Source organism: Megalobrama amblycephala, linkage group LG24 (assembly GCF_018812025.1).
Source record: "Megalobrama amblycephala isolate DHTTF-2021 linkage group LG24, ASM1881202v1, whole genome shotgun sequence".
Classification (NCBI taxonomy): Eukaryota; Metazoa; Chordata; class Actinopteri; order Cypriniformes; family Xenocyprididae; genus Megalobrama; species Megalobrama amblycephala.
This window is the reverse complement of record NC_063067.1, coordinates 29387544-29401844: the sequence shown is the minus strand read 5'-3', so window position 1 is coordinate 29401844 and position 14301 is coordinate 29387544. Positions and strand designations below refer to the sequence as shown.

The 14301-nt window shown below is 37.6% G+C and overlaps 1 protein-coding gene across 1 annotated transcript in view; it reads left to right on the top strand.

The window, feature by feature from the left end:
* Positions 1-14301, top strand: part of samd10b (sterile alpha motif domain containing 10b) — a 124632-nt gene that overhangs the window by 89537 nt on the left and 20794 nt on the right. The window contains exon 4 of the mRNA XM_048178384.1: positions 13236-13376. Within this exon, the coding sequence (XP_048034341.1) occupies positions 13236-13376 (141 nt within the window). The remainder of the gene's footprint in view (positions 1-13235; positions 13377-14301) is intronic.

Genomic DNA, 14301 nt, shown 5'->3' with positions numbered 1-14301 from the left:
AATAAAGTGGTGTCCTGTGAATTGCAGTGATTTACTGTAATATGCTGAGGATAGGCCATTTCAGTATAGTGTTCCAGGCCTCTCTTTGTTTTTGCCATCCTTCTCTTTCTCTCTCTGTTTGTAATTCACCTTGCGATTCAGGTTAAGGGCTTTGTTCTTTATTGTTCAAACATACACACACACACAAACACACAGGTGTCCTCTCACACTGCCCGCTCCAGTATCTCTTTAATATTTCTGTAAAATAGCTTCAGTTTTGCAGCTGATCTCTTCCACTGTACAGCAAATCACATTAAAGACCCAATAAAATCGAAATTGCTTTTAGTCAAGAAAGCTTTTAGTCAGTGTCTGTTAGATTTGAGATCATTTGTAGACATTTGTATTGTACTCCTAAAACTCCTAAAGCTCCTAATGTACTCCTAGTGTACGCCTCCACTGTCGTTTTGATTTTCATCGGAAATTAAAACCATTTAATTGAGTTGGATAACAGTCGCTTCAATTCCATCCAGGCTCATCCAACACGAGCAGCAGGGTCGTGCGTAGTTCAGCGGGAATCAGAGTTCACTGATCACGTGACGTAAGCAAGTGACTGACAAGACCATGGCGAAGGATTCATTGCGCAACAGAGCCTAAAAGCGTCTGACAAATGTCTGATCTTAGCACTGCCGCTCCATATTCACAGAGTACACGCAATCGTGAAATTGAAAGCGGAAGTAAAACGCGAGCGCGCATTCGAACGCGATTTCAATACCCCACTTTTTGCAGCTCCCTGATGCATGCAAATATCTCCCAATATGAAAGCTATCTTTAGGCTGGGATGTGTAGTTGTAACCATCTCTTAGATCTGTATCATGCTTGAAGAAAATTTGGTCTCTATTTGCACTTTTATACACGATTATAGTTGCACTTACAGTATTGTTTGCACTTAATAAGACTAAGAGGAAACTGTGTTATTCATTATTTTAATTTTATTTCTATGACCAATTTTTGAAAAGGAGTTCAGTTAGGAGATCAAAAGTTGTAGAAGCTCATAAATCATGTACAGTTCTGAGGTCTGAAGTGACTCATATGAAATCCTACAGGAGAGAAGCCAGTCAGTTGAGTTTGTGGCAAAAACTTTTACAGTGCTTGAGTATTGTTGTCTTTTATTGCATGATAATTCATACTCATGAAGTAGAACTGAAATGACATTAATTACAAGATGATTAGTTAAAACATTTCAAATGCACCTGCAGACTATTTTTCTAGTCGTGTATTTCGTCATTGAGGATTTCTTAAAATCTCTTCTCGTTAACTCAATCTCGTGTCTCGTCTTGTCTCGTCGCACCCCTATCTGCTACTAATTTTGAAAGGGTCTTGCGTCATTGTGGCTGTGACGTAAAAGAGACAAGCCTTTCATTATCTCCTGACCAAGGTCAGATAATGACATTGGCATGCCTTGGGCATCTGGGCACAGATGTTGCACCATCTGTACACTGGAAGCGTGCTGCGTAGTGTGATGCGACACAACACAACTAGATTGTGATGGTGTAACCCACGAGTCTGGCTCGCAGTTGTAGTATCATTCTGCACTTGCTGTGTGGAGAGCATCTTTGATTGTGATGGCAACAGGGCCGAATACAACCCAGGCTCATTGGAAAAATGTGCCTGTGGCGACATTTCTGCAAAATGACGTTGCTGCTTACACGCTTTGCGACACTTTCAAAGCAAAATGTCCAGTGAGTGGTATGAAAAGCATGTTCAGTTTTATTCATAACAGATGAATGTGGAAATGGCAATGTTTTAATATGTAGGTTAATGTACGTATCGTTACCGTCTGGAAATGAAAAGTCCAGTGAGTGGCACTTTTGATCACATTTGAAAATAACGTACACTAAAGGCCCGTTCACACCAAGAAAGATAACTATTAAGATAACGATAAAGATATGGTTCTAAAATTCGTTCTAAATATAAAAAATAGCAGTGTCCACACCACAGCTATAACAATAACGATATAGAGAATGTATATCATTGGGCTCACATTCAGATCGATTTTTTTTCCAGCTGTTGAACGATAAAACACTGACAGCCATTCGAATTTAAGCTCTCACGCATTTAAAATGGCAGACGACATTGTGGAGAAGTTAACCACCGAGGTCCAGAAAAAGCCACCACTGTTTGACAATTCAAACCCCCTTTTCAATGATACTTTAAAGAAAATGGATATATGGAAAACAATCAGTCATACCCTCGGAATAAATGGTGAGAAGTATTAACAATGAGATCATTATGCAAGGCTAGCAAACAGTGTGTAACATAAAATTACCTCAGGTATCCAGTGCTAGTTTCAACAACATTGTTTAGCTTAGACGTTGTTTTTATTTCACTATATTGACTTCATCAGCTAAATTCACTGTTAGAATTAGATCGATTACACTAACTATTCACTCCAAACATAGCATACTGAGGACATCTGCTGGTTAAAATTGTAGTAACAAATGTTCACAGTGAGACAAGATCTCACAGAGATTCGCAAGATCAAACGTGACTTAAAGGGATACTTCAGGATTTAACATTAAGCTTTGTATTAGTAGAATACCACTAGTATTTTCGAATTACCGTGCTTTCCCCCTTCATATCAGCCCGAGATGAGAGATTTATGCATTTTTATTCTGTAAAAAAGCCTCCGATGACGCAAAAATCGTCATTTTGCATAGCTGTAGTTCACGGACAAGCCACGCAAAATCGGGTTCAGTATCGAAGTCGATTCATCTTCGATACTGAACGCGATTTTGCGTGGCTTGTCCGTGAACTACTAGCCTGACTACGTCTGACTTCCTACTTCCGCTCAATTTCATTTCGCTTCTGTACTCAGTCAGAGCTTTGTGTTTGCCACCGGTCTGGAAACAGCCGGGCCAATCAACGAACAGAGGGCGGGCTGAGAGCCGTGACGTAGATGCTAAGCGCCGAGTTTTACATTGTAGGTTAGAGAAATCGAAAACCGAAACGACCGCGGAAATGGGAAACGAGACACGGGATGCAAACTTCGGGGCGGCGCCAGCCGATTTTGCCAGGGCTTCAGCCCCGAATGTTTTGAGTCAAGCCCCGAATGTAATGACTGTCACTGAGAAAATATGAAACTGGACAATAGCCTATGTAAACCCCCGAAATCATAAGTTGCTTTATTTCATTGCGCTTTGGCTTTGCATATACTGCATACAGCCTGTAAAAATAGACCTTAAAAATAATCTAGCCTATAGAATACATTTCTTTGCTGCCGGTAGCCTATGGGCTACTCCGTTTCTTCCTCTCTGTTGAATATGCAGCAGGTAGGGGAGGAGCTAGCACAGTCAACCGCAAGAGTGCGAGACAGTCAGCAAGCAGGAATTTCAGGTTAGAGGTTTCTTAACAGTGCTCTCAAAATATAATTTTTCTTAACACATCTCTCTATTAAAATACGTTAAGCAGTTCAATACCGCTTTTCTACAGTATCCGACCATACACCGGCCGCGCTTTCTCTCTCTCGCACATTTGCGCACGCGATCAGCTGGTGATGATCAAAATAAAAGCTCAAGGATTTATCTTTTAAAAAGAAATGAGTACAAAAGTATTGTAAAAAAAGATGTTTGAACCCTTTTTAATGTCCAGGTACAAGTCAATGCTGTTTCTTTGTTCAATTTGCACACTGTACATGTGTTGAAGCTCTTAATTTTGAGTTTCCAGAGTGCACCAGATTGATGCATTTAACCTTAAAATGTACAAAATTTTCTTCCGGGGGGGCATGCCCCAGGACCTCCCTAGAGCTGGTACCTTCAATAAAGTTTTACAAATTACAGTGTCAAATAATGTACATTTTATTAAAATTTTATTCAAAATTAAAATGTCTTTGGACAAACATAGATTTGGGCTAAGCCCCGAATGTTTACAATGTCTGGCTCCGCCCCTAACTTCGCATAATCTGCAAAAGTCGTTTACAGCCATGTTCACTCCGGTATTTCGCTCACATCATCATGTGTTTACAACAGGTTTACAGTGGAACTCTTTGGACATAGATCAAAGATTTTACCAAAAGTGGGTGTCAATTATATTTTTAAGCTTACAGTAATTAACATTATTTTGTTATAGTCTGCACTACATCAGTGGTTCATCTCGCAAATTTATCGGTCTCTGCAGTCATCTCAACCAATACAGCAACAGGCTTTTGTGGTAACGTTAGCATAAATAGATAAATAGACTAACTCAGTTTTACAGAACAGTGGCTTTACTTTGATAACAGTCAACTTATATGCAACTTATATGTAATTGTCTATCTAACGTTACTTTGCTAAGTTTGCAGTTTTACTGCTATCTACAACACTACATATAGGCTACTGTGTTATCAGTTTAGTATCAGCGAGTCTTACCTCTAGGCGAATACGCTTAGTACCAGATGCCCAGGCTGTTCGTCCTCTGGGAAAGTGAATATCGATGGTATCGCAATGTCCTTCAGAATGGTTCTCTTCATTGCAAGGATATTTGGTTCGTAGTCCTCGTGCTTGAAATGGAGACTACATATTCTGCGTTTTTTTAGGTTTTCTATAACGGTGTCATCTCCAAACTTCGGGTTTTTGATGGCCCGCAGCCACTGTTTACATCGCTCCAAATCTTTAATCGGAAAATGATGGAAACTTACTTGTCCTTTCCTGGTTTTGGGTGTACATCCAGGTACAAAGCAATTTAGCACAATTTCGCTGTAAATGTATGAACTAACTCACGATTTATAGAATTAATATGTAACAAAGCAAGCCTAGTTGTTTGAATTTTCCTGGTAATGCCGCCTGTAACCGATAGGCATGGTTTGGGCGTGGCCTCGCAAGGGCAGCAAAACAAGTGCATTCTGGGAGTTGTTGTCTTTCATCCACATTAGTCAAAAATACATTTTCTGCCTTTTCTCAGTCTAGAAAGCTCCAAATTAAAAAATAATTTCACATTTCTACTACATAAATGACCAATTTTAAATACACATTCATCTTTCCAGGGGTGAAGTACCCCTTTAAGAAGAAAAACAAATGGATTATGATCGACGTCGTCAGCTGTTTCTCTTGGCGTGAGGAAAAAAAAAGGAGAAAAAAAGAATATGGGTGTTCTTCTTTCTCAATACTCCACTTTTGTGGCATGTTTGTGGCTGCCAAGTTTCAGCTAAAGAAGCACGCAACATCCCGTTGGTGAAGCTTGCTCACTCTCATTGACTATCGTGGGTATCACGTCAGAGGCAGCCCGATCAATCATGTTTGATATGTACAATTTGGGATCGTATGGGCTCTGATGTGAACGGGAGCAGTAAAATAATCGCAATAATGACACCACACAACTGAGGATTTTTTGGACAAAAAGTCATTTGTGAGAAGCCTTGAATTGGGCCACACCCCCCAGATTGTTGGAGGTTGCAAATCGGGCCCAAAATTGGGCTTAAAATCCTCATTTGTGTGGCTAGCCTTAATCTACACGATAATATTAACAAAAGCCTCTTTTCCACCATTGGGCCAAATTATTCTCATTGCTTAACCATTCCATTCCATGCCAATCAGGCCCAGCCGGTACAGATATTCTTTAATTTTAATTTTCCCACTGTGGGACTGATAACAGAGCTCTTTGGAATATAGTACAAATGCATCAGTCCATAAGAGTTTACAGACAGTATGAGATGTAAATAGTGACTGTGTTATGGAGGGTGATGGTGACGATGACGATAACGATAACGATAACGATAACGGTCTGTTTATTCTAAGCTCATGCGCTGCTGTTTCGAAGTGAATACAACGTTTTTGCTGTTCTTGTTGCATTTACATGGCTTTAACCAGCAGATGTCCTCAGCATGTTATGTTTCGGAGTGAATAGTTAGTGCAATCGATCTAATCTAACAGTGAATTTAGCTGACGACGTCAATATAGTGGAATAAAAACAACGCCTAGTCTTTTTCACTGCTAACTTCAAAGGAAGCAAGACAATTCCTTAAATTCGAAACGAATTTTGATTGGCTGTCAGTGTTTTTTATTGTTCATCAGCTGAAAAAAAAAATATTCTGAAAGTGATCCCAGCGGTATAATTTCTCTATATCATTATCATAGCTATTCTTTTATATTTAGAACTATATCTTTATTGTTATCTTTAACGTTATCATTCTTGGTGTGAACGGGCCTTAAAGGGGTCATGAATTGCATTATTTTATAATGTTTCCTGGGGTGCACTTATAATGTTAGTATGATTTTTACATCAAAATGGTCATAATTTAGTAATAAAAAGGCATTTTTCCTACTTTCAGAGTGATTTTAGCCCTCTTATTTGAACACTCTGTTTTAAGGGGTGTGTCTGCTGTGAGACTTCAGTTTAAATGCCCACTGCTGTGACTGGCTAACATCTTTGCATATGAAAATAGCTAAGTATTATATGTGGAACTCTTGAAAACTTTTAGCACGTTTTTACTAATACAGTTCTCAAGGTTTACCGAATCGTGAAAAGTGTTGATTATAGCATTATATTGAGATTGTGGCATGAAAGGTTGCAGTGATGAGCATGTAGCTGATCACAGACATGTTGTTGAGTGCATGAATGCAGCGTTCTCGTCATTGTAACTAGGGCTGTGACGGTGGCAATTTTTTACTTCCGCGGTGGGAAATCACCACAACCACCAGTGTTGCGGTGGTGGGGGGGCTGAAAGGGTTGGTTTTATATATATATATCAGAGGTTGCGTTAAATAAATATCGTTTTGATGGAAAGGATCGTAAAACATCCGTCAATGAAATTATCCTGTCATTTTAATTTTTATATGTTGAATGACAAGACATTTAATGGCTTACCGAAATCTGTATCACGTCAGTTCATTTATTCAGTGAACTTGCATGATAAGCAAATAGTCATAGGCTATGCACATTTATAGGTCTACCTCAGAAAAGCCAGTCATTGACCATAAACTTAAAGTCAAGAAAAATAACAAAACCAACCATTTAAAACAAAATGAACTGGATTAGAAACTTAATTAAGTAAGTAAGTATAAGTATTATAACTTTATTATTATAAAATGGACTTAAACCGGGTACTCGCCTGTATGTATCACTTTCATTTTATTCTGAAGACTGAACTCGCGCTCTGCTGCCACACTGGAGCGCACTCACCACCAAATGGACGGGGTGGGAATTACAGTTACAAGCTACGTCAGCCTCAGTAATCTGTCAAAATGACGGACGGGCTGCAGATTTTTTCTGTCACTGCTAAAAACATTTTGTCAATGACGGAAAATTTTCAGTTAATGCGACCTTTGAGAATATATATGAATATACAGGTGCTGGTCATATAATTAGAATATCGTGAAAAAGTTCATTTTTTTTATTGTAAATTATTTTTAAAAATGAAACTTTCATATATTCTAGATTCCCTACATGTAAAGTAAAACATTTCAAAAGTTTTTTTTTTTAATTTTGATGATTAGAGCGTACAGCTCATGAAAGTCCAAAATCCAGTATCTCAAAATATTAGAATATTTCCTAAGATCAATCAAAAAATGGATTTTCAAAACAGAAAAGTTCAAGTTCTTTAAAGTATGTTCATTTGTACACTCAATACTTGGTCGGCAGAACATATTTCAGCAAATGACTTGCTCCTAGCACAAATTACAGCATCAGTGAAGTGTGGCATGGAAGTGATCAGCCTGTGGCACTGCTGAGGCACTATTGAGCCTTCAGATCATCTGTATATTGTTGGATCGACTGTTTCTCATCTTTCTCTTAAAAATATCCCATAGATTCAGGTCAGGCATGTTGGCTGGCCAATAAAACACAGTAATATCATGGTCAGCAAACCACTTGGAAGTGGTTGTTGCACTGTTAGCAGGTGCTAAAGTCCTGCTGGAAAAGGAAATCAGCATCTCCATAAAGCTTATCAGCAGATAAGATCCAAAATCTCCTGGAAGATGGCTGCATTGACTTTGCACTTGATAAAACACAATGGACCAACACCAGCAGACGTCACGGCCCCCCCAAATCATTACTAACTTCAGAAAATTCCCACTAGACTTCAAGCAGCTTGGATTCTGTGCCTCTCCAGTCTTCCTTCAGACTCTGGGACCATGATTTCAACATGAAATGCAAAATTTAATTTTATCTGAAAAGAGGACTTTCAACCACTGTTCACTGTCCAGTTCTTTTTCTCCTTAGCCCAGGTAAGATGCTTCTGACGTTGTTTCTGTTTCAGAAGTGGCTTGGTAGTCCTTTTCCTGAAGATGTCTGAGTGTGGTGACTCTTGATGCGCTGACTCCGGCTTCATTCGACTCATTGTGAAGCTCTCCCAAGTGTCTGAATCGGCTTTACTTGACAGTATTCTCAAGGTTGCGGTCTTCCCTGTTGCTTGTGCACCTTTGCTTACCCAATTTCTTCCTTCTAGTCAACTTTGCATTTAATATGCTTTGATACATCACTCTGTAAACAGCCACCACATTCAGTAATGACCATCTGTGACTTACTCTCTCTGTGGAGGGTGTCAATGATTGTCTCCTGGACCATTGCCAAGTCAGCAGTCTTCCCCATTAGTGTGGTTACAAAGAACAAGAGATACCCAGAATTTATACTGTAGGGATGGTCATTTAATGAAACTCAAATGTAAATATTCTAATATTTTGAGATACTGGATTTTGGACTTTCATGAGCTGTACGCTCTAATCAACAAATTAAAAAAAAAAAAACTTTTGAAATGTTTTACTTTACATGTAGGGAATCTAGTATAAATGAAAGTTTAATTTTTTTAAATAATTTACAATGAAAAAATGAACTTTTTCACGATATTCTAATTATATGACCAGCACCTGTATATACATCACACTACCGCCGGTGACACTACACGACCGCAGTGGCGCGGTTGTCATGCCTACCGTCACAGCCCTAATTGTAACTCGATTTCTGCACACTAATGAATGCTTTCATCATAACTAACAGTGTAACACAATAATGTAAATAAGCACTGTAAACCCGAATAAGTTGGGCTAACTCAAAAAATTTTAGGTAATCAGTTACATCAAATTTTTTGAGTTGCAAATCAAATGAGTTATTTACTTCACTGTAAAACCTAAGAAAATACAGAAAATGCCAATTTGCAAATTTCGCTAACATGTTAACAATATGGTATAACACTTACTGAATGAGTACAGCAACTTAAAACATGTAACTTACCTGCTCTCAAACCAAGCCACATGTGTTACTAGTCACCATGATGGTAACTCTCCAAAAACCCACATTAACAGAAACTCTTCTAAATTAGCATAACAAAACATTAATCACTACTAAATCTCCCTTAACATTAATCTTGTCCAAAAAACATTATATAACACTTAATTTTAGCATTTACTCTCCCTTTTGAGTGTCATGGGCAAAGCATGCAGGGAAACAGAAATCCCAATCCAGTTTCAGTTAAACTTAAGTTAGTCTAACTTAAAAGAAATGAGTTCATACAACTCAAAACTATAAAACAGTTCAGTTTACTTGAACTATGTCAGTGCTGTGAACTCAAAAGAAAGTTCTAAATATTCATAACAGTTAATTTAACTGAACTAATTTATTCAATTTAAGTTTGTCCTACTCAAACCAATTAAGTATTTTGAGGGTTCGGGTTTACAGTGAGAGATTTGTTGATTCTAATGGGGGTTTCAGCCAAAAGTCTGTTTGATTGACAGCTACAGCGATTGTAAAGGGAGTGTTCTTTGATCGCTTTCTATATATAATTTAATCACAGTTTAAATAAAAGATTATTTTCATCCTATTAAGAGAAACAATGTGAAGTTAACCATTTAGTCACTGGTTTGATTTACTGACAATAAACTATTTTGAGACAAAGAACATCTGACAATCATTACATATCAGAAATCACTGGTCACTGGTGATTTTGGTTAGACATAATCCATACATATCAAACTATCTGTAACAAAGCAATAGTGACACAGTGAAAACTTTACTCACAGAAGTGTTTTGTGCCGTTCTTGTCGGATCCGATATAGAAGGCACAGCATCATTTTTGAACTTCAGGCTCTCTGTAAATCCAATGCAGCTACTGTGTTTTTACACAACCTGGCACTGCACAACATTTTGCACTCTTCAAAGGCATGTTTATTGCTTAGTTGCTCGATCCAGCGTCATGTCTGTTATGCTGCCTTCACGTGCTCTCAGAATTATCGTAAATATGAGTTTCCTAGGTAAAAATTGCACATGAACGCCCTTCAGAAGACGAATGACTTCAGAAGTGGGAATTATCAAATTTCCGATAGCATGTGAAGGCAGCATTATTTACCTACTACCTGTCATGCGTGAATCAGTGGTAACGATGTAGAAGTAGGCGATTTAGTGTATCTTCTTCTGCAGAGGCGGTGTTTCACCTATCTATGACGTAATATAAAGGCACGTCCAGTTATAATCTGGGCTTGGTTTAAATAAAAGCTGTTTTTGGACTAACAAGGAACCTTTCAGTTCTGAAACTTACAGGATATTCTTGTAGTATGATGACCTGTTATACTGTATGTCAAAAGTAAGGAAAATTTGATTTCTCAATTCATGACCCTTTTATCAGTCTTTATCAATCGATAATCTGCCCCTGTAATCACAATTTTCATGGAAAGGAATAAAAGTTTTTGGTGTTTTACTGTCACTAGTGTTAATTTCAGCTGGAAACTGCAGTGAATTGTACTGTATGTATAGGTACATTTTTGGAGTTTTGCAAAAAATGTAGGTAGGGGCATGTTTTTCTGTTACAATAGCCTGGGTTGCCCAGTATCTTTTGAGGCCCTACTAAAATTCCTGTTTAAATTGGAAATATGTTAATGAAGGAAAGAAAGCTATGACTTGAAAGAAGTAGTTCTGCCTCTAACCACTGACTAACCGAGATGAGGCATTTTGTTCACCGTGTCTGAATTTATAACGTTTCTGTAACCAAATCTCACTTATGAGAAAGTAATTAAACGCCAGGTAGTGGTTTCTCTCAAGGGACAGCCCTTGAAGTTCTGTAAATGATCTGTAAAACTGTAATCATCGCTATCCAGTCTCTGAACCCCCAAACCACACTGCACTCATCTCTCCAATTCCACTACATCATCAGAGAAATAGCCACAGCCAGCTGTTATTAAGGTCATTATGTTTCATTTGCGGAGGGGAATAGCTGTCCAGTGCCCATGTTCCTGGACACACACCACACAAATCAATAAGCTCATCCAAGGTCATAAAATCAGCCTTACATAAACCGACTTCATTAGTAATCATTACACAAAGCAATATGTGCGGGAAATTGGACACGTTCATTAATGAGGCTTAAAATAGACTCTCGTTACGTAAACTCTATGTCTGGCGTTCTTGTGAGGGAGTGTCTGTGTACTTGCCAGGTGAGAATGAGGATGGATGATTATATTGTAAGAGAGAACAAGATGATTTATGCGCTTAATTAGAGCGAGCGCATTTGGGGCGAATGGCAATAAATTCTCCTGCTTTGTGATGTTTTTTTGAAGGGCGAGGCTCTGACAGTGACGGGACAGTGAGGTACGCCGTCGGTCTCTCTGTTGCAAAACTAGTAAGCTGTCTACTGCTTACATACTGTAGACAGCTGACTTCTAAGGTAGCATACTAACTGAAATTAAACTTAAGCCGAAACTATACTTAAAGGGTTAGTTCACCCAAAAATTGAATTTCTGTCATGAATCACTCACCCTCATGTCGTTCCACACCCATAAGACCTTTGTTCATCTTCAGAACACAAATTAAGATATTTTTGATGAAATCCGATGGGTCAGTGAGGCCTCCATTGCCAGCAAGATAATTAATACTTTCAATGCCCAGAAAGCTATTAAAGACATATTTAAAACAGGTCATGTGACTACAGTGATTCAACCTTGATGTGATGAAGCGATGGGAATACTTTTTGTGCGCCAAAAAAACAACTTTATTCAACAATATCTAGTGATGGGCGATTTCAAAACACTGCTTCATGAAGCTTCGAAGCTTTACGAATCTTTTGTTTCAAATCAGTGGTTCGGAGCGTGTATCAAACTGCCAAAGTCACGTGAACCATTGAAATTTCGAAATGTTTCAAAACACTTATGATGTAACGAAGCCTCGTTTATTGAAATCACATGACTTTGGCAGTTTGACACGCACTCCGAACCACTGATTCGAAACAAAAGATTCGTAAAGCTTCGAAGCTTCATGAAGCAGTGTTTTGAAATCGCCCGTCACTAGATATCGTTGAATAAAATCGTTATTTTGTTTTCAAGTATTCTTGTCGCTTCATAACATTAAGGTTGAACCACTGTAGTCACATGAACTGTTTTAAATATGTCTTTAGTAGCTTTCTGGGCATTTGAAAGTGTTAATTATCTTGCTGTCAATGGAGGCCTCACTGAGCCATCGGATTTGATCAAAAATATCTTAATTTGTGTTCTGAAGATGAACGAAGGTCTTACAGGTGTGGAACGACGTGAGGGTGAGTAATTAAATGACAGAATTTTCAATTTTGGGTGAACTAACCCTTTAAGTTTTGGTGTGAATACTTAGTGTATCTGTGCTATTTCTCTTCAGAGGTTATGAGGGATAAAAAAATGTGTTTAAACCTTAAAAAAACGTGTTTAAACTAGAGTAGTATTTCTTAACCCCCTCACACAAGCTTGTCAACTCAGGCGTCTATTGCTGTTGTGTCTCCAGTAGTTTGTTATTGTTGTTGTTTCGACTCATCTATTTGGTCACCTTTTTGACAAACTAATTAGTGCAAAAAAATTCATGGCTCATGTGTGAGTTGAGCATACAAAGTATTTGCTTTTTTTTAATAGTCAACATTAAAAGTCAACATTCTCTTCATCCACCACTTTGGATGATTTTTTTTTTTTTTCACAGAAGCTAATAACAATATGTTCTGGAATTGCTTTATCCACAAATTATATATTGGGCAAAATTAGGTGTCTTAGAAGCAGCAGAGCTAAAACTGTACCGCAGGAAGGGAAAGTCTGGTTACTGGTTTCATATTCAGAAAGCTGCAAGACATCTTAAAAACTTTTTCATGGGTTGGCTTGTTCTGTTGGCAAGACTTGTGACATTAATTTGATGACTTCTGGGAGGATTTAAAGAAATGTAAACCAATTCCATACTATTGATCAAATTTTCTCCAGATATAATCCTTTTCTGTTCCATCTAGCTATTTTACAAAGCTTGCACTGACTTTTTAAACTGTCATTCATCCTCTACTTCACACACTTTTTCAGGTCGTGCCCTGTTGCGGTTGAATGGAGAAAAGCTGGAGAGGATGGGTATAATCCAAGAGACACTGAGACAGGAAGTCCTGCAGCAGGTCCTACAGCTACAGGTCAGAGAGGAAGTGCGCAACCTACAGCTGCTCAGCAGAGGTGAGAGTCCAACACCTGAAACATACAGAACTTAACCAATATTACTGCAGTTGACAATGATGGATCACTCCACTTCTGGGCAAATGAACGAGAGGTGCAACTCATAATTGATTTCAATAATTGTGTTGTGTTATAATAACACGTTATAACTAACATCATTATATATATATACATATATATATATATATATATATATATAAATATATTGGCAATTTAAAATAACTGTGATTCCTGTGATGGCAAAGCTGAATTTTCAGCATTGTTAATCCAGTCTTCAGTGTCACATGATCCTTCAGAAACCATTCTAATATGCTGATCTGCTGCTCAAGAAACATTTAATGTGTACAATTGTACAAAATATTTGTGTACAATATTTTTTTTCAGGATTATTTGATGAATAGAAAGTTCAAAAGAACAGTGTTTATCTGAAATCTAATCTTTTGTAACATTATAAATGTCTTTACTGCCACTTTTGATTGATTTAATGCATCCTTGCTGAATAAAACTATTCATTTCTTTAATTTCTTTTCAAAAAAATAAAAATAAAAATTCTTACTGACCCCAAACCTTTGAACGGTAGTGTATAATGCTACAGAAGCTTTGTATTTCAGATAAATGCTGTTCTTTTGAACTTTCTATTCATCAAGGAATCCTGAAAAAAAAAGTACACAACTGTTTTCAACATTGAAAATAATCATAAATGTTTATTGAGCAGCAAATCAGCATATTAGAATGATTTCTGAAGGATCATGTGACACTGAAGACTGGAGTAACGATGCTGAAAATTCAGCTTTGCCATCACAGGAATAAATTACTTTGTCAAATATATTTAAATAGTACACAGTTATTTTAAATTGTAATAATATTTCACAATATTACTGTTTTTTACTGTATTTTTAATTAAATAAATGTAGCCTTGGTGAGC